The 23,835-nt window shown below is 33.7% G+C and overlaps 4 protein-coding genes across 6 annotated transcripts; 2 read left to right on the top strand and 2 right to left on the bottom strand.

The window, feature by feature from the left end:
- Window positions 1-3,606: 3,606 nt before the first annotated feature.
- LOC124913812 (protein trichome birefringence-like 18) lies at window positions 3,607-7,126 on the top strand. The gene is made up of 6 exons (XM_047454268.1): window positions 3,607-3,735; window positions 4,336-4,368; window positions 6,294-6,449; window positions 6,500-6,596; window positions 6,685-6,919; window positions 7,022-7,126. The coding sequence occupies exons 1-6, from the start codon at window positions 3,607-3,609 to the stop codon at window positions 7,101-7,103; spliced, it is 732 nt and encodes a 243-aa protein (XP_047310224.1). The 3' UTR covers window positions 7,104-7,126.
- A 219-nt stretch (window positions 7,127-7,345) lies between these two features.
- Window positions 7,346-8,168, top strand: LOC124920973 (protein trichome birefringence-like 3). Its single transcript, XM_047461565.1, has 3 exons — window positions 7,346-7,464; window positions 7,569-7,727; window positions 7,832-8,168. The coding sequence occupies exons 1-3, from the start codon at window positions 7,439-7,441 to the stop codon at window positions 8,109-8,111; spliced, it is 465 nt and encodes a 154-aa protein (XP_047317521.1). The 5' UTR covers window positions 7,346-7,438; the 3' UTR covers window positions 8,112-8,168.
- Window positions 8,169-8,486: 318 nt separating this feature from the next.
- Window positions 8,487-11,838, bottom strand: LOC124913713. Its single transcript, XM_047454161.1, has 4 exons — window positions 11,474-11,838; window positions 10,912-11,282; window positions 9,643-9,767; window positions 8,487-8,555 (listed from the first exon to the last, which is right to left on the bottom strand). The coding sequence occupies exons 1-4, from the start codon at window positions 11,836-11,838 to the stop codon at window positions 8,487-8,489; spliced, it is 930 nt and encodes a 309-aa protein (XP_047310117.1).
- Window positions 11,839-15,786: 3,948 nt separating this feature from the next.
- LOC124921448 (CCR4-NOT transcription complex subunit 3-like) lies at window positions 15,787-18,445 on the bottom strand. 3 transcript variants are annotated; one of them, XM_047462110.1, is made up of 7 exons: window positions 18,323-18,445; window positions 18,107-18,241; window positions 17,535-17,672; window positions 17,330-17,380; window positions 16,769-16,858; window positions 16,517-16,692; window positions 15,787-16,076 (listed from the first exon to the last, which is right to left on the bottom strand). In XM_047462110.1, exons 1-6 carry the CDS (start codon window positions 18,416-18,418, stop codon window positions 16,648-16,650), a joined length of 555 nt encoding a protein of 184 aa, XP_047318066.1. In that variant the 5' UTR covers window positions 18,419-18,445; the 3' UTR covers window positions 15,787-16,076; window positions 16,517-16,647. The 3 variants fall into 3 exon arrangements, with proteins under 3 accessions (XP_047318066.1, XP_047318067.1, XP_047318068.1); XM_047462111.1 differs by having other exon boundaries at window positions 16,528-16,692; XM_047462112.1 differs by lacking the exon at window positions 15,787-16,076 and having other exon boundaries at window positions 16,423-16,692; window positions 17,535-17,651.
- Window positions 18,446-23,835: the final 5,390 nt, after the last annotated feature.

Genomic DNA, 23,835 nt, shown 5'->3' with positions numbered 1-23,835 from the left:
GCGCGAAAGCCCTTTCCCGAGTATCACCAAACTACGAACTAAAAAAAAACTCTAGTTAATACGTTTGTATATTTATGTCTAACTTTTATTGATTTTCAAAAATTAATTGACAACTCTGTTTTAAAATAAATAATCTTCTAAATTAATTATTTTTAATTAATTTAAACTAAATAATTTTTAAAATTTCAAATTGTGATTTGATTACATTAAATACTGAATTATTTAAAATTGAAACACAAAATTAATTATTTTTTAATTAATTTCAAGAGCTGTCCGGAATAAATGAAATCTTTCAAAAAAAAAATAATTATTTTTATTTTAAAAGGAATTTCCTGAGACGCAAATTGAAATTGAGAATTTTGAATTTTGAACTTTTCACGGAAACCAACCAAAGGGTTTTTCCGGGAGTTATATCCTTATAAAATTAACCACTTCACCTTTTTTCTGGATATATATTTAAAGATTATTTAATTTTTGACTAATAAAATAAGTATAACAACCGGTTAATAAAACTTTATATTTTAAAATGATATTAATTTATTTAACATTTATTTGATTATATATAAATTCAGTATCAATATATTTATTTATTTTTAAAATTTAAAATTGGTCTAACAAGTGATTTTACCGGTTGGACGACAAAAATTATATTGATGATCTCAATTAGAAAATTCAGGATTTGAATCGGTTTTATAACAATGTTTAAAAGAAAGAAAAAAAAAGTGATTTTACTTAATATAATCAAATTTGGAACATTTTTTAAAAAGTATTTTAACATTACTTTTGACTAGGGGCGAATGGGTAAATTCAATTAGTTTTACCGATTAATATTAATTCAATCTGTAATATTAATTAATACTAATTGGATTGAGTGTGATTTGGATAATCCAATTTAACATTTTTTTATCCAAATTTTTAATAAATTTATTTATTTTATTTTTATTGTGTTATTTTTTTAAATAACTTACTTAAAATAAAAAGAAATTATAAATAACTTTTCCCTCAGAGTTTCTCTAGTGCATGGGACTAAATCTAAGGAGACATTAAACAAATACTATATTAGATTAAAGAGTTTAATTAGGAGACTCTCCTCCTCTAGTTTGAGCCGAGCATCGATCATCCATTGCTTTTGAGAGATATATCAAAAGAATTAGAACCATAACAGCGCGACGGAGGCTCTAAAAAAATGACATCTTGATCAACTATTGAAGAACTTGTGCGATCATCCATGCACTGCCGGAGGCTTACGATTTCTCTCTAACCAAAGAGGAGCTTTTCCATTTCATTGCAATAATTTTTGGACGTCCTAGATCTTGACAATACTCTAATTAATTCTATAAAATTCCATGATTATTTAAATGAAGATCGAGCCAGAAAACACAAATCCCTCTACTTTTTTAATGAGATGGAGATGTTGTTTAAGTTAAGGCCATTCGTGCATACGTTCTTGACAGAAGTGAGCAAGTTTGAACTTAATATTTACACAATGGGGAAACCAAAGTATGCAAATGACATTGCGGATTTTTTGGACCCGGAGGAGACCTTTTTCGTTGGAGGGTTATTTCAAGGTATGATTGCACAACCAAAGACCAGAAGAATATGTTAAAGAGGGCGGTGATGATTGTGGAACATAAAGAATATGTTTGGCCAAAACATAAGGAGAATGTGCTACACATTATTGTTATAATCTTTAATTTAAATCAGTATTCTTTAATTCTATATTTTTTAATACTTCATGTCGATAAATTGAGATAAACTGTAATTGCGGAAACTTACTTGAATCTGGAATGAATAACGGTTCATTAAGTCGTTCTTGTTATTCTCTTTGTCTTGATCTTTGATCTTCTTGTTAGGATCTGAACTTGGATCGAAATGTCTAAATTTGGAATGTGTGTGGGGTTTAAGTCTCCCAACCCTTTATCGATAGTCTTCTTGAGTGTTCTTGAGAGATGAACAGAAACTTTATTGTCTTATGAGAGAAACATAATAGGTGGGATATCTATATGGGTTGGGGACCTATCTCTAATATACTCATTTATTATTCAACCCATCAACGAAATAATAAATGATATTTTTGCTTCTACACAAATATATCTCCATATTTATTATAGATGTCTAAATAATCTCATATAACATTTATGCTTTAATAGATCATTTTAATTGAGCTTTAATTTTTATTATGATAACAACTAATATACAATTAATAAATAATATATGTACCCAAATATTGGAAATAATTCCAACAATCTCCCACTTGGGTCATATAATATTTCATTCAATTGTATATTATAACATTAATAGCTCAAAATATTGTTATTATTTCCAATTACATCTATATCAATCTCGTCCATCAATTATATCAACATAAGATTAAAGCAATTTTGTTACATTAATTTGTAATTAAACCCTCAATAGTCACATATGTCAATACAATCAAATGACATAGATTAAACATTGTGTGTAACGTGGATTAACATGTAGTGTGATCTTTAACATGTCTAATACCAACTGGTCCTCTTTTATTCCTTATAGAGATCAATCTGAATAACTTTATAATTTTAATTTTTAAAAAAAAAAACGAATCTTTAATTTCTTTAGAAACTGAATCTTTAATGTGCACATAAATTCCAAATTATATCCATACAAGTATCACAATACAAACTCCCACTAAAATTGCATATCATCTAAATATGCAATATCCATATGAACAGTATGTTTATGAAAGACTTCGGATAGCAAATATTTAGAGAACTAATCCGTAATTTTAGAGTTTGTCCAAATATGTTCAATAGATTAGTAAATATTCTGAATTCTTTATTTTCCAAATAGTTCGACTTAGTCGAACTCATATTACTCTTAAAGTAAAATACTGCAAATTATTGTCACATAATATCTTTAGTGGTCTTTGTATATCATTCATTAATCAGATTCTTTAATTGTTTGCCATAAAACACCTAATAAATTTTGTCATCATGTTGATATAATTCGAGTGTCTCCTTAACACTCTTACAATAATTAATTCTTTAAACTAATAATTAAACTAAAATTATGTGGCACAAATTTTCGACAAAATTCGAATCAAACAAAATTCGAATCAAAATATCAAATGATCTCTATCCGATTCGATTTCACTATATGAGTATGTAATGTTTGTTCTTAAAATATCACCTTACTTGTTTGGTTGTTTTCTTAGTGATCCAAACCATGATCCTTCAAGTATTTGTCCAACATCATAAATATATTTAATTTCTTTATTCATATAAACTTGAGCATACATTTGACTCTCGTTTAAAGAGTCTTTTGTATTTATTTATTTTCAAGGCTAATCTTGAAAGTTGTTTGTTAAATTTGGGAAACAAACAGGACCTTAGAGTTTTTTTTTGATTTTTTTTTTAAAAAGTTCTAAATCAAAATAAAAGAAAAAGAAAGTCCATGGGCTCAACTAAAAGGAGGGAAAGAGTTCAGGGACTACTTTAATTTCGAATTAAATAATTAATTCAAAATTAAAGTATTTAGGCTATTTTAAAAATAAAAGAGGCCCAGAGGCCTCTTTGCAATCTCGACAGAAGTTGGAGGAAATGAATGTGACAGAATTAGAAAATAAGCATGTCAGCTCTTCGCCCGTCTCCGGCGAAGGAGATTTCCGGCAACCCTGCACCTGCAACTGAAGATTGCACGAAGACGATGCTTCGCCATTTCGTTCATCTTGCGGGGGTTTCGTCTCCATCCTTTGTTGTGACTCATTCGGTCGATTCGAACAGATCCCGATCTCAAGTAGAAGGGATCGACATCATCTGGATCTTCTTCTTCTTCCAGATTGCAATCGCACTCGTCGTGACCATTCGCCTAACCACCGGGAACTCGTCTACGAATCAGAGTCACCTTTCCTTGACAACGAGATTTCAATTGAGCAACTAAAAGAAAAAAACAGCCTACCTGCCCTTCCTTTCGATCAACGAGGACCTTCAGTTTTCTCAAAACGAAACTGCGAATTTTGATAGAACCTACTCTAATCAAATCCTATGACTACACTAAATCCAGACTAACACCTATCAATTGATTATTCAGCCAAAAATCCAAATCAAAACGCAGTAACACAGTATCAAACTAAACAAATTTCATACGCAAACCTGCAATCTAATGTCCACAGTTAAATGGTATCTAAACCGTTCCTAACACAATCTATCAGCTAGGAAGTTAACCAAACAAATATAACATGCAACCATAGCAATCAACAAATTCATTGAACAATCAAATGGACTCTTAAACAAATAAACGACATCGGTGTATATAACCGATGCCTCAATCATTGAATAAAGGTCTACATTGTTGCAGGGGTTACCTGAATTACAGAAGTTGAAAGAACAGGTAAGGTAATAAATCGAAGATACACCATATGAAAGAGGACTCATTTATCTTTTCAAAACATCCAAGATAATCGAATTTCATCTAGTATTGAAGCCAGATAAATTCATGAAGTCTCCCTCTTCTAGAAGACCAGTCAACTCTTTTCCATTTCCACTTGTCACATGTTCGGTCCCTTGTTGACCCGAGTTGACTTGTTGGTTGGCGGGTTGACTCGAGTTGACTTGGGTTGACCCATTTTTTCGCTTTTCCCTTTATGAGCATTTTCTGCACAAATTTGCAAACAGTAATATTACACTCAAAATTCGAGATTTTTCGAAACGTACAACATGAACGTTTCACGGGTTCTGGGAATTTAGTCAGGGTGAATAATGGGGATTCAACTCATAAAAGGGCTTTGAAATAACTCTTTGACACGCTTTCTCCATTAACAATATTATACTTGAAACTCGCACTCGTTATTCTGAAAGTAGGGGGACCCCTAGACTTAAGTACTTTTGCAACTTGTCACTCGAAACCTCGCCTTTCAGGCTTTTCAAAGTCAGTTTTCCAATAGGTGTTTCTATTTTTGTTTTCCCGGTTCAATAAACAAACATGAGTATTATTTTGGACCGGGTCTTTTTTTATTAAGTATCTAGGTGTAAAAATAGGGTGTCTACAAATATGTATTCTTTTATGCACCACTTTCTTTTGTAATTTTCTTTCAGGTGCAAATATCTGTAATTCTTACAACTTCATTTCTTTATTATCTTTTAAGGTATTTACTAAGTGAACACTATTTATGTAATTTTTGTTTTAATCTTTTATTTTCTTACACACAATTAGGAATGTTCAGTATTTGGTCTGAACCGAATATCCGACCGAATTTGAATAAACCGAATTTGAATTTTATTTTCGGTTTTTTAATCGAATTTCAAATCAATTCGAATTCAAATACGGTTTTCGAATTAGTTTTCGAGTTTGAGTTTCAACTCGAAAATCAAACCGAAAACCGAATTCATTTTATATTATTTATTTTTCTATAGTTTAAAAAAAAGTTCAAAACAATCAAATTATAATAAAAGAAAAATAAAACAAAAGCACTAGTGGTAGAATAGTACCCTACCACGGTATAAACCCAGGTTCAATTTTCGATTGATACAATTTATTTTGAGTTATGCTAGCTCCAAAAATTAAAAAAAAAATGTGTTCGGTTTGAATTCGAATTATTCAAAATTCGAACTGAATATCAAATTCGAATTCGGTTTTCGAATTGGCTAAAAAAAATAAAAATTCGAATAAACCAAACCGAGGAACTCGAATAACCCAAAAACCGAACTGATGAACACCCTTACACACAATATGACGTGAGTTCATATAGAGACTAAGTCTCTCCCTTTAGACAACTACAATAATTCGCATCAATTAACTTAAGTGTGAATAAGAAAATTCAAATTAGATGCATGAGAATACATTAGTGTAACTTTAACTTTAATGCATTAATTTTGAAACAAAATAAAACATATATTATGGTATATTTCCTATGAAATCTTTATTTTAATAATACCCTTAGCAATTTAAACTTTTTTAAATATAATTCTTAAAAAAACAACAAATTCTAAATAAGCCTTAAAACTTTATCATATAAAATGAACTTAAAATGTTGACAAGAAAACCGTATAAGCAGAAGTGTTAACTTAATTAGATAACAAAACAAATAAACAACCATACTCACAAAAAATTTAATGATCATATAAATTCAAAATAATGGTACATCTCATCATAAAATACCAAAAACAACATTAATATTTAGTCTTTGGACATTAAATATTAACTTGCAAACGGTACCCTTTTGTAGTAATCAAATATTAACTAGCAAACGGTACCCTTTTGTAGTAATCAAATATTAACAATAAGTCCTGTCAAACAATTGGTTATCTTTTGGATAGTCCAATTATTCACATGGCACAACGACGACTATTCACATGTCTCATCATTCAGTTGCAGCAGAGAAGAACTTGCCTTGTCTCTGGTGGAACAATTTTCCTTTTTCACAATACAATCATCTTCCTGTATATGGGCACAATAAAAGCTATTCAATGGAGGTTACCTCTCCCCGTTGTAGTTCTTCTGATCTGCACTTTTGCTGTTATAGCTCTCTTGTACAATGAAAGAATCAGTCTTGCTTCCGGCACTATTTTCACGTTCAGATCTTGTTCCAAGAGAATTACAGCTGCACTATGAGATGGTAAGTAGTTTCCATCAAACAACAGATATCAACTAAATCTATTTCATTGCATTGTGACTTCTTGAATCTCTGTCAATTTGTGAAATAATTAGGTGAGACTACAGAAGACGATATAGTGAACCCGGAAATAGATGACAGGTTCAAATTTGACCCAAATGAATGCAGCATTGCTCATGGGAAATGGGTGTTCAATAGTTCATTCAAGCCATTATATTCAGACACTACCTGCCCATACATTGATAGACAATTCTCTTGTGTTATAAATGGAAGACCAGATTCAGATTATCGTCACTGGGAATGGCAACCTGATGACTGTATCTTGCCCAGGTTTTTTATGATTGAAATACCCTGCCCAACAATTTGATCATGTTCTTGGTGTGCAAAACATTTTTTAAATCCTGATATAGTATCTGTTTGTTGTCTCTTTAGGTTTAGTCCAAAGCATGCACTAGAGAAACTCCGAGGGAAGAGGCTAATGTTCGTGGGCGATTCTCTGCAAAGAAATCAGTAGGAGACAAGTCATTTGTCTGTCTTGTTCAATCCATCATCCCAGATGACCTGAAGTCCATGAAACCTAGATTCAGATACAGCCTCATTTCCAAAAAGAAGTCAATGCCCCCCATATCTTATCTAATCATTGGTTTCTATTTCTCTTTTGGTTTCCCCCTTGACAGGAATACAATGCCACGGTCGAGTTCTACTGGGCGCCATTCTTAATAGTGTCAAATTCAGACAACCCCATTATAGGATCCAAAGAAGAGGATACTAAAGGTGGATTCAGTTGAGAAGCATGCTAAGTATTGGGTAGGCGTGGATATTCTTGCATTTAATACATATGTTTGGTTGATGAGCAGCCTCAGGGTGAGAGCATTGTAAGTATCCCATGGTTGTCAATATCGACCTCATTTGAAAATTAAGAAACTTTTGGAAACTATATTTAGGACAGAAATCAAGGCTTTCTTTCAACTGGACGCAGATGGGGTTCATTTGCTAATGGCGACGACGGAACTGAAGAATTGGACACAATGGTTGGTTATAAAATAGGATTAAAGACTTGGGCAAATTGGGTTGACTCAAATATTAACCCAAACAAGACTCGTGTGTTCTTCACCACCATGTCACCTACGCACACGAGGTTGTCCATCAATCTAAGTCTAGTTGTAATTCTTCATTAAGATTGTAGTATTACGTAAAACCCAACAAACAATTGATATGCTCGTTGATGACCTCTTAATACAGAAGCGAGGATTGGAACAGGAAAAACGGGACTAAATGTTTTAACGAGACTAGGCCAATTACGAAGAAGGGGCATTGGGGAACAGGTTCTAATAAGGACATGATGAGTGTAGTGACAGACATAGTGGAGAAGATGAAAGTACCCATCACTATGATCAACATAACACAACTATCGGAGTACAGAATCGACGCTCATTCATCGCTCTACGGTGAGTTGGGAGGTAAGTTGTTGACGGAGGAGCAGAAAGCCGATCCACTTCACTATGCAGACTGCATTCATTGATGCTTACCTGGTGTTCCTGATACTTGGAATCAAATACTTTTAGCACACTTGTAAAAAGAAGAAAGGAGAACAACAAACAACAAAGAAATGAGGTTTGAGCTCTAAATGTATATGCATTATTATTACTGCAAGATGTCAAATTTCATTACATCTAGTTTAGCACCCAACTAAACAACCGGTTCGGTGCTGAAAAATAAGAAGAACAATACTTGCCTGAAACTGAAAACCAAGATTTGCTTAAAAGGAGATGAAAAAACATAAACTCACCTTTCCTCGTTTGCAATGGATCAAAACTAGATGATTCTTGGCATCTGCTTAAGACAGGTGTTCATAGTAGTAAAGTTGTTAATTATTTTCTAAAAAAAAGGTCATATTCTAATCATTACCAATCACAAAGTTCAGAGCTTCCCTAATAATATCTTTCGTTATATTCACAAAAGGTTCCTGCACAGGAGGAGCTTTAAGAAAATTCAGAAAGTCCACAAACACAGAACAAAAGTGGTTGACCTAACTACACAATGAAAGGTTCAAGAACCATAACTCTACCAATCATCTGTGTCTTGCTTGAGAAAGGAGTGTTAACAAAACTATCAAATCAAAGTTTTAAACACAACTCCTGGAACAAGTAATAAATCAACTAACCAACTATAATAAATATAAAAAAAATACAAATATAATTTTATATAAAATTTTAAAACATTATTTTTTTTAACAAATAAGTTTTTCTTTGTAATTTTACAATTTTGATGGCACAAATAGACTTAAAGATATTTTGACAAATTAAAAAAAAAAAACAAGTTTAACAAATCTCATATATATATATATTTTATTAACAGTACAAAAATCCCCGAAAAAAAACGGAGCGAGGATGGTAAATGCATTCCCCACCCCATTGTCATACCAACTGTAACAACCTTGACTCTTACTTTACTTAGATCGAGTGCTGGATTTTTAAAAACGTATATATTTAAACGGAAAACAGAAACATTTGCGGAAGAGTTATAAAATTATGTTTGTCATTACAAAACCAGACCCTTTTAAAAACAACAAAGGCCCTTTTCATTAAAATAATTACAACTTGGTTCCTTAATACAAAACATTGGGTCATTAAGTGTCAAACCTTAAAAGCACTTAAAATATAAAACATTGGGTCATTAAGTGTCAGACCTTAAAAGCACTTGAAATACATCTGTCCCTCCTCCCACACACACGCCTCCTCTGCACCCTACACACCCTCCAAGCCTCCCTTCATGGATCAACAGAATGATTTGGTTGTGTACCTACACCACACAAGTATAGTGAGTCTAAAGACCCAGCAAACATATTTTGAAGAGTATATAAAAAGCCAAGTAAAAGCTGACTGATATTGATATGTTGTCTTTGTAAAACTGTTTATAAAATGGTTAGAACAGAAACATCCTTGAACACATACTGGCCCTTTACGTTTCAGAGCTGATCCTGAAAGTTAGGAATCCTGTTGAGCACATAGTTGGAAGGGCACTCTCCAGAGTCTATCCCTAAAGTCCACAACCTGAATAGACACTTGTCTGTATGGGTAGGATCTTCTAGAGCTCGTCCCAGAAGTCCAGTCCCAATAGAACCCCAGCACATACTTTGGCTTCAGACTACCAGAGCTCAACCTGGCTAGCCTTCTGCCTAGATCCATCCAGTTCATAACTCATTGTCCATAAAAACATAGTATACTTTTGGAAAAATAGAACTTACCTTTGAAACAGATCATGCCTTTGAAAACAGTATATACTTTGCAAATACAGATTATATAAACAAGTGTGGGTTTCTAAAGATGAGTTGAGAAAAGAACTTGTCTTATAAGATGACCTTGCTGCTATGTTATGATCCTGCTCAAGGTGCTATGGTCTTGCTTCTAAAAGTGTGCCTCTGATTTTCTTAGTTAGAGAAATGGTGGAAAAGAATATATAATGAAGAAAGGGGTGTTCTATATATAGTACTAAAAAAAAACTGGTCACATGCTTGTCACTTGTTGGTTTTACTAATATAATAATAAAAAGGGCTGGTCACTTGCTGGTTTTAGTCATGGGCTAACAAAAGATGACTGGTCACCTGCTTCTCCTAGGCATGGGCTAATAAAAATGGCTGGTCACCTGTTTGTCATCACTTAAGTATATAATATAATAATACAAAGGACTTGTCACCCACTTGTCTTAGGCATGAGCTAATAAAAATGGCTGGTCATCTACTTGTCATAGGCATGGGCTAATAAAATGGGTTGTCATCTACTTGTCATAGGCATGGGCTAATAAAAATGGCTGGTCATCTACTTGTCATAGGCATGGGCTAATAAAAATCACTTGTCATCACTTAAGTATAATAATATAATAATACAAAGGGATTGTCACCCACTTGTCTTAGGCATGGACTAATAAAAATGGCTGGTCATCTACTTGTCATAGGCATGGGCTAATAAAATGGCTTGTCATCTACTTGTCATAGGCATGGGCTAATAAAAATGTTTGTCATAACTTAAGTATATAATAATATAATAATACAAAGGCCTCGTCACCTGTTTGTCATAAACAAAACGGGATGAAAAATATAAATAGTCGGACTCCCCAATCGGACCCCCTCGGTCGTGACATAGATTTTCTCTCGGTCGGACCCCCTCGGTCGAGACATAGATTTAACCTCGGCCCCGGCCCCGATTTTGACCTGGGCCCTTGGAAACTGCCTAAAATGAAGTTTACTCGGTCTAAAATGAAATTTTGGGTGTGACAACACGATCCTACTTAAAATGAATTTCGACCCCGAAATTAAAACATACCGAATAAATCGGGATACTTCTGTTGCATATCTTCTTCTACTTCCCAAGTGGCTTCATCAACAGAATGGTTGCTCCAGAGTACCTTCACCATGTTGATTTCTTTATTCCTTAGCCTTCGGATCTGCCTTACAATTATTTCTGTTGAGACCTCTTCATAGGTCAAGTTTGGTGTCCATTGCATTACATCATGATGGATGATATGGGTCGGATTTGGAATGTATTTCCTTAGATTGGAAACATGAAAGACGTTGTGGACTGTATCAAAGGTTGGGGGCAGGACAAGTCTGTAAGCCACATCACCTATTTCCTCCAGAATTTCAAATGGGCCGATGTACCTTGGGCCCAGGCTTAACTTGCCCTTTTTCCCAAATCTGATGATACCTTTGCAAAGAGAGACCTTTAAGAAAACGTGGTCGCCCCTACTGAAACTTATATCCCGGCGCTTCTTATCAGCATAACTTTTCTGCCTACTTTAAGCTGCAAACAGCCGCTCCCGGATCTTGCCCACCATGGCCACAGTGTTGGATACGATTTCTGGCCCAATCATAACCCTCTCGCCTACCTCGTCCCAATGTAATGGTGTCCTGCACTTCTTCCCATATAATGCTTCAAAGGCGCCATTCCAATGGAAGATTGGAAACTGTTGTTGTAAGCGAATTCAATCAAAGGCAGCCTGGGTTCCCAATTACCTCCATAGTCAATAAGACAGGCCCGCAGCAAGTCCTCCAGTGTCTGAATCACACGCTCAGATTGGCCGTCAGTTTGAGGATGAAAAGTTGTGTTGAAGGATAGTTTTGTTCCAAGACCCTTGTGAAGACTCTCCCAAAAATGAGAAGTGAAACGTGGGTCTCGGTCAGAAACTATCCTTGCTGGGATACCATGCAGCCGAACTATCTCTTGCAAATACAACTCAGCATACTGAGTCATTGAAAATGTGGTGCGAATTGGCAGAAAGTGGGCTGACTTGGTGAGGCGGAAAACAGAAACATTTGCGGAAGAGTTATAAAATTATATTTGTCATTACAAACCAGACCCTTTTAAAAACAACAAAGGCCCTTTTCATTAAAATAATTATAACTTGGTTCCTTAATACAAAACATTGGGTCATTAAGTGCTAGACCTTAAAATCACTTGAAATATAAAACATTTGATCATTAAGTGTCAGACCTTAAAAACACTTGAAATACATCTGTCCCTCCTCCCACACACACGCCTCCCCTGCACCCTACACACCCTCCAAGCCTCCCTTCATGTGGACCGCCTCACCAAGTCAGCCCACTTTCTGCCAATTCGCACCACCTTTTCAATGACTCAGTATGCTGAGTTGTATTTGCAAGAGATAGTTCGGCTGCATGGTATCCCAGCAAGGATAGTTTCTGACCGAGACCCACGTCTCACTTCTCATTTCTGGGAGAGTCTTCACAAGGGTCTTGGAACAAAACTATCCTTCAACACAGTTTTTCATCCTCAAACCGACGGCCAATCTGAGCGTGTGATCCAAACACTGGAGGACTTGCTGCGGGCCTGTCTTATTGACTATGGAGGTAATTGGGAACCCAGGCTGCCTTTGATTGAATTCGCTTACAACAACAGTTTCCAATCTTCCATTGGAATGGCGCCCTTTGAAGCATTATATGGGAAGAAGTGCAGGACACCACTACATTGGGACGAGGTAGGCGAGAGGGTTATTATTGGGCCAGAAATCGTATCCAACACTGTGGCCATGGTGGGCAAGATCCGGGAGCGGCTGCTTGCAGCTCAAAGTAGGCAGAAGAGTTATGCTAATAAGAAGCGTCGGGATATAAGTTTCAATAGGGGAGACCACGTTTTCTTAAAGGTCTCTCCTTGCAAAGGTATCATCAGATTTGGGAAAAAGGGCAAGTTAAACCCAAGGTACATCGGCCCCTTTGAAATTCTGGAGGAAATATGTGATGTGGCTTACAGACTTGCCCTGCCCCCAACCCTTGATACAGTCCACAACGTCTTTCATGTTTCCAATCTAAGGAAATACAATCCAAATCCGACCCATATCATCCATCATGATGTAATGCAATGGACACCAAACTTGACCTATGAAGAGGTCCCAACAGAAATATTTGCAAGGCAGATCCGAAGGCTAAGGAATAAAGAAATCAACATGGTGAAGGTACTCTGGAGCAACCATTCTGTTGATGAAGCCACTTGGGAAGTAGAAGAAGATATGCAACAGAAGTATCCCGATTTATTCGGTATGTTTTAATTTCGGGGTCGAAATTCATTTTAAGTATGATCGTGTTGTCACACCCAAAATTTCATTTTAGACCGAGTAAACTTCATTTTAGGCAGAAACCAAGGGCCCAGGTCAAAATCGGGGCCGGGGCCGAGGTTAAATCTATGTCTCGACCGAGGGGGTCCGACCGAGAGAAAATCTATGTCACGACCGAGGGGGTCCGACCGGGGAGTCCGACTGTTTATATTTTTCATCCCGTTTTGTTTATGACAAGCAGGTGACGAGGCCTTTGTATTATTATATTATTATACTTAAGTGATGACAGGCCATTTTTATTAGTTCATGCCTATGACAAGTAGATGACAAGGCATTTTATTAGCCCATGCCTATGACAAGTAGATGACCAGCCATTTTTATTAGCTCATGCCTAAGACAAGTGGGTGACAATCCCTTTGTATTATTATATTATTATACTTAAGTGATGACAAGTCATTTTTATTAGCCCATGCCTATGACAAGTAGATGACCAACCATTTTTATTAGCACATGCCTATGACAAGTAGATGACAAGCCATTTTATTAGCCCATACCTATGACAAGTAGATGACGAGCCATTTTTATTAGCCCATGCCTAAGACAAGTGGGTGACAAGTCCTTTGTATTATTATATTATATACTTAAGTGATGACAAACAGGTGACCCCATTTTTATTAGCCCATGCCTAGGAGAAGCAGGTGACCAGTCATCTTTTGTTAGCCCGTGACTAAAACTAGCAAGTGACCAGCCCTTTTTATTATTATATTAGTAAAACCAACAAGTGACAAGCATGTGATCAGTTTTTTTTTAGTACTATATATAGAACACCCCTTCCTTCATTATATTCTTTTCCACCATCTCTCTAACTAAGAAAACCAGAGGCACACTTTTAGAAGCAAGACCATAGCACCTTGAGCAGGATCATAACATAGCAGCAAGGTCATCTTATAAGGCAAGTTCTTTTCTCAACTCATCTTTAGAAACCCACACTTGTTTATATAATCTGTATTTGCAAAGTATATACTGTTTTCAAGACATGATATGTTTCAAAGGTAAGTTCTGTTTTTCTAAAAATATACTATGTTTTTGTGGACAATGAGTTATGAACTGGATGGATCTAGGCAGAAGGCTAACCAGGTTGAGCTCTGGTAGTCTGAAGCCAAAATATGTGATGGGGTTCTATTGGGACTGGACTTTTGGGACGAGCTCTAAAAGATCCTACCCACACAGACAAGTGTTTATTCAGGTTGTGGACTTTAAGGATAGACTCCGGAGAGTGCCCTTCCAACTATGTGCTCAACAGGATTCCTAACTTTCAGGATCAGCTCTGAAACGTAAAGGGCCAGTATGTGCTCAAGGATGTTTCTGTTCTAACCATTTTATAAACAGTTTTACAAAGGCAACATATCAATATCAGTCAGCTTTTACTTGGTTTTTTATATACTTTTCAAAATATGTTTGTTGGGTCTTTAGACTCACTATACTTGTGTGGTGTAGGTACACAACCAAATCATTCTGTTGATTCATGAAGGGAGGCTTGGAGGGTGTGTAGGGTGCAGGGGAGGCGTGTGTGTGGGAGGAGGGACAGATGTATTTCAAGTGCTTTTAAGGTCTGGCACTTAATGACCCAATGTTTTATATTTTAAGTGCTTTTAAGGTCTAGCACTTAATGACCCAATGTTTTGTATTAAGGAACCAAGTTGTAATTATTTTAATGAAAAGGGCATTTGTTGTTTTTAAAAGGGTCTGGTTTTGTAATGACAAACATAATTTTATAACTCTTCCGCAAATGTTTCTGTTTTCCGCTTAAATATATACGTTTTTAAAAATCCAACACTCGGTCTAAGTAAAGTAAGAGTCAAGGTTGTTACAGTTATATATCTAATTTGTCTCATTATTTCAAGAAGTCAAGTCATTATTTCAAGAAGTCAAGTCAAGATGAGTCCACCGAAGAGCAATCTTAGGCGCGACAATAGCCGCCAGGAGGCTAGTCGTCGGCTTCAAAATATCAGAAGAATGAACCTCATCAAAGATGCCAACGCGGCCGTGTATTACACTCTTGACGGGGGGCCACCAAAGTCTACGGGTACAGACGCTGTTGAAGTCGCCCTCCGCGCCGTCTTCACCGCCACCGCCCCTCCCCCTCCGCCGCCTCCATCCCCTGTCTTCCGTCGTCGCTGTCGCCGTCGCCACTCTACAGACGATCTTACTGACGATGATGATTATTCGAAAAATCACGAAAACAAAATTGACGAAGAAGACTTAACAGATGAGCAGCAATATGGGAGTGAACCTAGTTCATCATCTCCTTCGTCATAGGTAGAGATTTATTCTTTCTTTTTTATAATAGAAAAAATTCTTTGACGTATCAAGAATTCTTTAGACAAAATTCAAGAATCGTTTTTTTTTTTTGGTATGTTATGGCCGTAAATTTTCAAAAGATTCTTAGTCAGGGCGGTAACAATCTATTATGCCTTTATCGTGTATAGAATAAACTGTGTATAGAAATAATTCAAAAATTGTTTTTTTTTTTGTATGTTATGGCCGTAAAGTTTCAAAAGATTCTTAATAATCCATTGCATGTTAATGATTTACAAGATATCCTATAGATAGAACTAATAACATAATCCTAATAAGATTCAAATACTAGTCTGTATTACTTTGAATCAAAATATAACCATAATGTCCAGAATATGTAATATTTATCTACTGCTACCAATATGATCTTAATAAACTTAACATATTATCTTACCTACATATGTTAAACTTCCCCCCAAGTGTTCTTATTATGGCCCTTTAAAGTCTTAACATTTATCTCCTATCACATTCTTCAGAAACTTATGAATTAATAATAAGCACATACCATCAATTGCATAGGCACTGTTGTTAAAGAATTTTTTATGCTTAAGGCACCACCAACCTATCAAAAAAAAGCATAAAGCATGAATACTGCATGTGTTCTAATTGATCCTAACTTGCTAAGAATAGAGATCCAAACTTTCTCGTAAATGCAATATCCATATTTAAAACCTTGCAGTATGGGCCACCATCTACTACTATGAAAATCCTACTTGAAATGAAAATCACCCAATTGTATTTAGATGACAATGTATAGATACTTTAGTCCAAATTTGAAACACTGTTATGATTTTGACATAGGCGTGAGCTTTATTTAAATGTAGACATTTGGAACTAGGACAAAGTTATGAACACTAGAGAAAATGCCCGTTTTTAAATTTAAGATAAGAAAACATGCAGTATATTCAGGATGAAACAAGTAAGAAACAAAAAGATAATTCCAGATAAAATGAAAAGTATATTCAAGTGAAGGAAATGCCATGAAAAAAAAAAATATTTCACCATAGTAAGACCTGGTGGGGTGTAACCAGATCTTCAAGGACCTCAACTTTGTCCAATGGTAGAGAACTATAAAGATCATCAACATCACTAAATTCATCAAAGTCCTCCTGTAATATCCATAAGCCTCAATATCAATTATGAGCCTTGTGCCGGGTAATGGATGACTCCAAATGTGTCTATACAATGCCAAAATTCTTTAGCAAAGAATATTTTAGGTAATAATCATGTTATTATATTATTTCTTTTATATACCAATCTGGGTGGTCTTGTCTTTCCTTTCTTAACAGACAGGCCCTCGATCTCAGCTTCAAAACTATCAATTTGTGATTCTAGATCACTAACCTATTTAGGGAAAGAGAACACAATTTTATTCATGGACTAATACTCCAAAATATATATCAAACAACAATATGCAAAATAGTCAGACAAATATATGGTTATATAGACCATGCAACTGAAAGACATAACAGAGTTGATATAATTTAGAAACTAAGAAAATAAAAATAAACGTTGACAATGCCCCTCACTTTGCAACTTGATGAACAGAAAGAAAAACAACCAAAACATGATGAGATTTAAATTTTATCCATCAAGAGGAGCTCATATTAAATTGATAGAGTTACTGGAAACTAGAAGAAAAAAAATAACTTCAGCAAACAGTAATACACATGCAACAACAGCAATTGTATTGCATTAGAAATATCATGGGCTACAACCCTTCAAGTAATTAGTTGCACTAAGAAACATCCAACAATGGCAGTTGTATTGCGACATAAATCTTCAGTTTAAATAAGAATATAATGAAACACTAACCACATTGTTCAACCAATCTCTTGTTTCTGCTTTGGCCTTTTCCTTGGGATCCTGCCAAAAGCAATGCAAAATGATTGAATGAGCCAGTTTTGGTGGATTTCTTTCTCCAATTTCAAGTCACGTGTACGATGTAAATAGAAACAGTTATAAAGGAACCTAAGTAACTTTATTTAAATGCACACAGATAACGCAGTGAAAGGGTTACCGTTTTCGGTTGTTGGTCCAGGCCTTCTTTTGAGAATGCTTTTGTCTTAGTTTCCTTTTCACATATCTTAAATCTTTCCATTTCCTTTTCAATGACCTTGCGAGCATCCATCAAAGCCTGCTCATAAGAGGCACTAACCTATTTCAACATTTATCAAAGAAAATTATGTCAATCTAAAGTTTATGTATTCAGTGCGCAGTATTATCGGATTGTCACAGCTTAACTCACAAACTATAAGGTGACATAAATCCCTAGCATACGATGCAAAACCATGTAACCTGCAGAAAAAAAGTTGAAATAGACTTCTACAGAACTCCTTGAAACAATAGAAAATGTGTATAGGAAAAAGTAGAACTACAATTGTGCCACAATTTGGAAATAGACCCAATAAGAACATAATTTAGCTATGAAAGATTCCTAATCAGCGCGGTAATTTCAAGTTTAAACCAAATGTTAGAATATTTGCAATTAAGAATATCATATATTAGCTAGCAAAACGATCTGAAATTCTAATCAAACATTTACAACTACTAGTGAAAATGAATTAGGCATTGAAACTGAAAGTGGATCACCTTCTTATCCTTGATCTCACTGGACTGAATCCAAGTCTTTATCTGGTCCCTATACCTCTGAAGCTTTTTAATTTCCTTCTTCAAATCGGCCTCAAACTTCTCCTTCTGATTCTTCACATTATCAGTGTCGTATACCTACCTGAATGCAAGAGATAAAATGAGTGATTATCTAATTGATTAGCAAATACCAGCCACGCAACATGATATAGATCTTACCTTCTTCCAGATACTATCAAAAACTTCAACTCCTTCCTGAACTTTTTTCAGAACTCGATCGATCTCGCCCTGGAGCTTCCGACTAATAATTACCATCCAAAAACCCTAGCGGGCTGTGAAGCTTAATCAGTTGATAACACGAATGTATTTAAAGAAAAAATAAAATAATTTTTTTAAAAACATAACAACACTCAACTTTAACTAAAGACTTTCTTAATACATAGTATATATGACTTTTAAATACTTTAAACATTATTTTTTTTACACTTAAAAAGGGTTTAGAATAATAATAATGAGTTACAATAAAAAAAAAATGAGAAAAAGGAGAATGCAAATGGTAGGAAGTAGAAAAGTTAAGAAAAAAAATTTAAAAAAATTACTATTTGAACTCAAATTTTGGTTAGACGGGTTATCACAATTTTACATATTTAAGATTTTTTTTGTAGACGATGAACTTAGAATTTATTATATAATTATATTTTTTTTAATTGATTTATCATATTTGTACAAATAAAATATCAATTTTATTTTATTTTTCGATTTTTTTTCAATTATTTCTACCGTTATACAATTTTTAAGACATTATTTGACCGTTTGAATGCGTATAACTAAAAATAATATTCAATTTTTTTAAAAAAATAAGGTGAAGAATAAACCGTACACAAAGTTAGATCGTTATAATATTTTTTAAATATAAAATTCATCTCAATTCAAATTTCTCAAATCATTAGTCAAAATACACATTTTTTTGTCACATAAATCAACTTCGATAAATTAAAATGAGAAATGTCGAAAACAATACTCAGTTTAAATAATGCGTTCAAAACGTATTTAAATGTCATTTTATTTAAAAACGTGACAAATTAATTAAAAAATAATAATAAATTAAAGTAAGATAACATACATTTTGTTTATTTAAAAAAAAATCTTAAATTACTAAGATTTTAATAAAACCAATGAAATGACGAAATTCAAAGTCCAAACTTAATTTAATAAAAATAACCTAATTCCAAACCTCAAATAACAATAGCCTTACAAAATTGTTTTAAAATAAGCAGTTAGACCGACTGTCCAACCGGTCCGCGATACGGTCATTTTTTTAATTGAGGAGAAAAACAGTTTTGTTAATCCCTCCTCTACGAGCTCAGAACTTCTATAACTAAGATACCTTATCTTTGTTATCAACTAAGGACGGGTTCTCTTTTGGCTTTTCAAAATATTTTAATTAAAATTAATTTTTAAATCAATCACTCTCAATAATCAAATCACTTATTTCATTAATTAAAATACTAAAATATCATTTATTTTAAATTATTATTTTATTTTTTATTTATATACCTATCAATACCCTTTTTTAAGTCTTTTTACTACAAATAATCATCCCCTCTTTAAAATCATAATCAATCATGGTTTATTTTCTCTCTATAGATTTTTTTAAAAAATCTGAATCCGGCTTAAAAATTTATTTGATCCAAGATTAATTCATTATTTCAAAATAATTCTATATTCTCAAATAAAATATTTTAATTTTTTTAAAATTATTATTTTTATATATATTAGTAATTAATCTAAATTATTTATTTTGTCATTCAACAAAATTTTAAATTTATTTTTTAAATAAACAAAAATTAAACAAACTCGTTTACCTTTGTAAAGACTAAAAAACTACACTCCAATTTATAATATTAAAATAATTATTTTAATTTATTATTAAATAAATAAAATCAAATTAATTAACCTCGTTACAAAAACTCAATTAAATCAATTAATTAGGATAATTATTTTGGTAATTAATCAAATTAATTAAGGATTAAGGACAAAAAAAAAATTATTTGGGATAAATGTTATACCTATTTTATCTCAAAATAACTTTAGAAAAATTAAATGGACAAAAATAAATAATTTATAATGAATTGTTATATCCCTTTCATTTAAAACAATTATTTATTTAACCATAAAAATATAAAAATAAATAAAAAAATGGGTAAAATATTTGTCATATTTATTTTAATATTTTGTGTATTTAAAAAGATAAAAAAAAAAATAAAGTCAAAAGGGTGAAAGAAAAATAAATTTCAAACAAAACTCTTAAGGTTTTAAATAAAAAAATAAAATTGTAATTGGGTGTAGCCGAAATTAGGAATTAAAGCTACAACCGTTACCAAAGCCATCGGATGAGCATCCGATCTTAATCCGATGCTCCAGGCGCGCCCACATAGCCTGCTGTAGCGGAAGGAGCGCACGCTCGCGAGACACCGGATTGGCTAATGCCCCTTAGCCAGTCCGCTAACGGAACGTCCAAACGGAACGACGCCTGAACAGAACGCCAATGGAACGCACAAACGCGCTCAAAACGACTTCGTTTTGGGTGCCACCTTCGTCTCCAACGCGACGCCGGAGAGATAAGATCAAAGACCTGTATTTGGTCTTCTCTTTTTGGAAATTCTTCGTTGGTCAACCATTTCGACTGATTTAAAGCCTGAAATGATCACCCTACGATGGTGATCATTTCTCCTACAAGAATAGGGACGATTCATCCCTATTCCGACCAACTTGAGGAAAAACAGAAAAAATACTATAAATAGACTTTGATTGATTCAGTCCACTTGGATGGATAAACCGACTTTGGGCAGCTATAAATAGCCCCTTAAGTCGATTCGAAGGCAATATATCCACTCTCCACCTTCCAATCTTTGATTTTCAGAAATTTGTCATTAAAACTTCAAGCTTTCGATTTTTTTTTTGAAAACTTTGGGATAAGGCCTTAAAGATTGGATTTAAACATCCCAACAGTTTCCCTGATGTCTAAGGAGTGTTCTTCAATCCTTGGTAAGGATCCAATCACCCTCTAATTTATATTTACAGTTTGAATTTGAAATTTTTATATTTCAAATAGCATAATCTTGTATGTTTGTTGTTTATGATAACTTATGGTTGGATATTGATCCTAAGATCATTTAGAAACTATATGGGAGATCAATCAATCTTAAAAACCCCAAATTTGAATTTTTAAAATCCGAAAATTGGGTTTGTTGTTCTTAGGCTAATTTTATTGAATCACAACCCAAAAAACATCCTAATATTATTATAATGATGTTGGACAACTGTTTGGATCATGTTTGATCCATCCCGATTTTGTTTGATCTCAATCAAAAATTTCAAAATTAAAGAAAATTTTGAGTTATTGATTTGGTCAAAAGGATCAGTTAGTGTTCATGTTTTGATACCAATCAAATATATGATATATAGGAAAGCTATTGGATAACTCATTTATCCTCAAAACAACTTTAAAATCAAAAATCCAAATTTTGATCACAAACTGTTTTGAACGATTTGATCATCATCTAGGTTGATTGATAGCTTAAGATGTTGATCAACATGTTCCCGTGAGCTTTATGAAGCCACTCAAACCCTTGGATCAAATAATCCAAACTAAAAAATGAATTGAGGTGTTCTTGAGGACCGATGTTTGTTAGCCTCAAACCCCTAGATCAAATAATCCAAACTAAAAAATGAATAAAAAAATGAATTTAGGTGTTCTTGAACTAGGACCGAGAGGTCTGACCGATGTTCTTGAGCTAGGACTGAGAGGTCTGACCGATGTTCTTGAGCTAGGACCGAGAAATCCGACCGAGGATTTTCATCTAAGACCGAGAGGACTTAGCCCTAGTCTAGCCTAGGACCGATGTTTTTATACAACCAGACCAGTAATCTCAGCTTAGGACCGAGAGTCCTTAGCACCCAGACCGAGGGTCTCCGGACCCCAACCCATAAAAACGGACCCTAAACTTAGGACTCCGGTCCTAAGGCCTGTTTGATTCCACTTTTTAAAACCCAAAATTATTTTTGTAATTTTGGAAACCTAAACCATTTTCTAAAAATCCCGAAAAATAGGAAATGATTTCAAAATATCTTTGGGATATTTTCACTAAACAAATATTTTGACTAAGACCTATTTGATATTTATTTTTAAACCTAACACCCTTAAAATGACTAATTTACTTCATGTATAATCCTCCATAGTTACTATCAGCAACATGTACCAGCATTTTAAATATTGTTGTTTCAATATTTTAAATAATGCTAAAACCTAGAAGCATGACTAGGATCAGAAGAATAATCTGTTAAAACTCAAATGCTATACAACTAATTTTCAAAACCAAACTTTATAAGTAGACAACGTTTTTAGAAAGAGTACAGAGGATGAAGCGCGAAAGCCCTTTCCCGAGTATAACCAAACTACGAACTAAAAGATAACTCTAGTTAATACGTTTGTATATGTATGTCAACTTTTATTGATTTTCAAAAATTAATTGACAACTCTGTTTTAAAATAATTATGTAAAAAAACAATAAATTCTAAATAAGCCTTAAAACTTTATCATATAAAATGAACTTAAGATGTTGACAAAAAAGCCGTATAAGCAGAAGTGTTAACTTCTGCTTATTTAGTCTTTGGACATTAAATATTAACTTGCAAACGATACCCTTTTGTAGTAATCAAATATTAACAATAAGTCCTGTCAAACAATTGGTTATCTTTGGATAGTCCAATTATTCACATGGCACACCGAATAATTTTTACATATTTATTATCACATGTGCATAATGTTATTCTGACCAATTATTTTATCTTCATTTGGGCCGATTAAATAACCGCATGAATTACAGACACACTACCTTCTTAATTTATAAAATATATTTTTTTTTGGAAAACGGTTAAAACCATTTCATTAAAATCCCAAAAGTGGGAGGGTCAAGGATCAAAGCTAGACAAACCTTAGCTATGATTTAAGGATGACAATCAAACGACCCTAAAGAAAATGATTAGTAGCAATCAAACATACAAACAAAGATTATAAACTGTATCAAATCCTAATTATCCCAATTATGATTTTTATTTCCATACCAACCTGTTGTATCAACATATTGTCTTCCTCTTCCCCTTCCTCTTGCAATGAAAGGGGGATGAACTAAAGAGTTTAATGAATACTGCATATTCTTATTTTGATTTCTTTCTTTATATGAACCCGTTCTGATTTGATAGAAAGAATTATTTTTCAGGATTTTCGGGTTCTTCACCTTGTTGTTCTCAACTTGAATTTTTAGTTCAGTCTTGGGATTCTTGTCTTTGCTTTTTTTTCTGCTTCATTGGGAAGTTTAAATTCAAAAGGAGAATTAAGTACCTCCACTTTTATTTTAACATCCCCCAAGAAGATTTTCCCTTTATAGGCATGGTCTTCAGCTTTCTTTCATGCATTTTTATTCCATACCTCATTTACTTTCCAAGTAGAGTTGCTCCTTATAGTATAGGTCTTGAATTTAGGGGTCTTCATCAACTCCCTCATTATAGCCACAGACCAATTTACTGTCTCTTCATATTCTTCTTTTTTCAGCAAATTCCAGTCCTGAAGATAATGAATATTGTGTTGAATTGTTATATGTTGTACTTTCTCCTTATTAAGAACAATCTCTCATTTTTTAGAATGCATCAGAAGCTTGGTGATTTGGGTT

This window comes from Impatiens glandulifera, chromosome 1 (genome assembly GCF_907164915.1).
Source record: "Impatiens glandulifera chromosome 1, dImpGla2.1, whole genome shotgun sequence".
Taxonomy (NCBI): Eukaryota; Viridiplantae; Streptophyta; class Magnoliopsida; order Ericales; family Balsaminaceae; genus Impatiens; species Impatiens glandulifera.
This window is presented reverse-complemented; position numbering and strand designations above follow the sequence as displayed.

What these genes read in the sequence shown, in the direction of transcription:
- LOC124913812 (XM_047454268.1), top strand. Translation starts at nt 3,607, where the DNA reads ATGTCAGCTCTTCGCCCGTCTCCGGCGAAGGAGATTTCCGGCAACCCT. An exon ending in TTTCGTCTCCATCCTTTGTT is followed by an intron (nt 3,736 to 4,335) that starts GTGACTCATTCG and finishes ACATTGTTGCAG; the next exon opens with GGGTTACCTGAATTACAGAA. An exon ending in ATAAAAGCTATTCAATGGAG is followed by an intron (nt 6,450 to 6,499) that starts GTTACCTCTCCC and finishes TTGCTGTTATAG; the next exon opens with CTCTCTTGTACAATGAAAGA.
- LOC124920973 (XM_047461565.1), top strand. Translation starts at nt 7,439, where the DNA reads ATGAGCAGCCTCAGGGTGAGAGCATT. An exon ending in AGCCTCAGGGTGAGAGCATT is followed by an intron (nt 7,465 to 7,568) that starts GTAAGTATCCCA and finishes AACTGGACGCAG; the next exon opens with ATGGGGTTCATTTGCTAATG. An exon ending in ATGTCACCTACGCACACGAG is followed by an intron (nt 7,728 to 7,831) that starts GTTGTCCATCAA and finishes CTCTTAATACAG; the next exon opens with AAGCGAGGATTGGAACAGGA.
- LOC124913713 (XM_047454161.1), bottom strand. Translation starts at nt 11,838, where the DNA reads ATGACTCAGTATGCTGAGTTGTATTTGCAAGAGATAGTTCGGCTGCAT. An exon ending in CACCATTACATTGGGACGAG is followed by an intron (nt 11,283 to 11,473) that starts GTAGGCGAGAGG and finishes AGGTATCATCAG; the next exon opens with ATTTGGGAAAAAGGGCAAGT. An exon ending in GAAGTATCCCGATTTATTCG is followed by an intron (nt 9,768 to 10,911) that starts GTATGTTTTAAT and finishes GGATGGATCTAG; the next exon opens with GCAGAAGGCTAGCCAGGTTG.
- LOC124921448 (XM_047462110.1), bottom strand. Translation starts at nt 18,418, where the DNA reads ATGGTAATTATTAGTCGGAAGCTCCAGGGCGAGATCGATCGAGTTCTG. An exon ending in GTGAGATCAAGGATAAGAAG is followed by an intron (nt 17,673 to 18,106) that starts GTGATCCACTTT and finishes ATGTTGAAATAG; the next exon opens with GTTAGTGCCTCTTATGAGCA. An exon ending in GAGATTGGTTGAACAATGTG is followed by an intron (nt 16,859 to 17,329) that starts GTTAGTGTTTCA and finishes TTCCCTAAATAG; the next exon opens with GTTAGTGATCTAGAATCACA.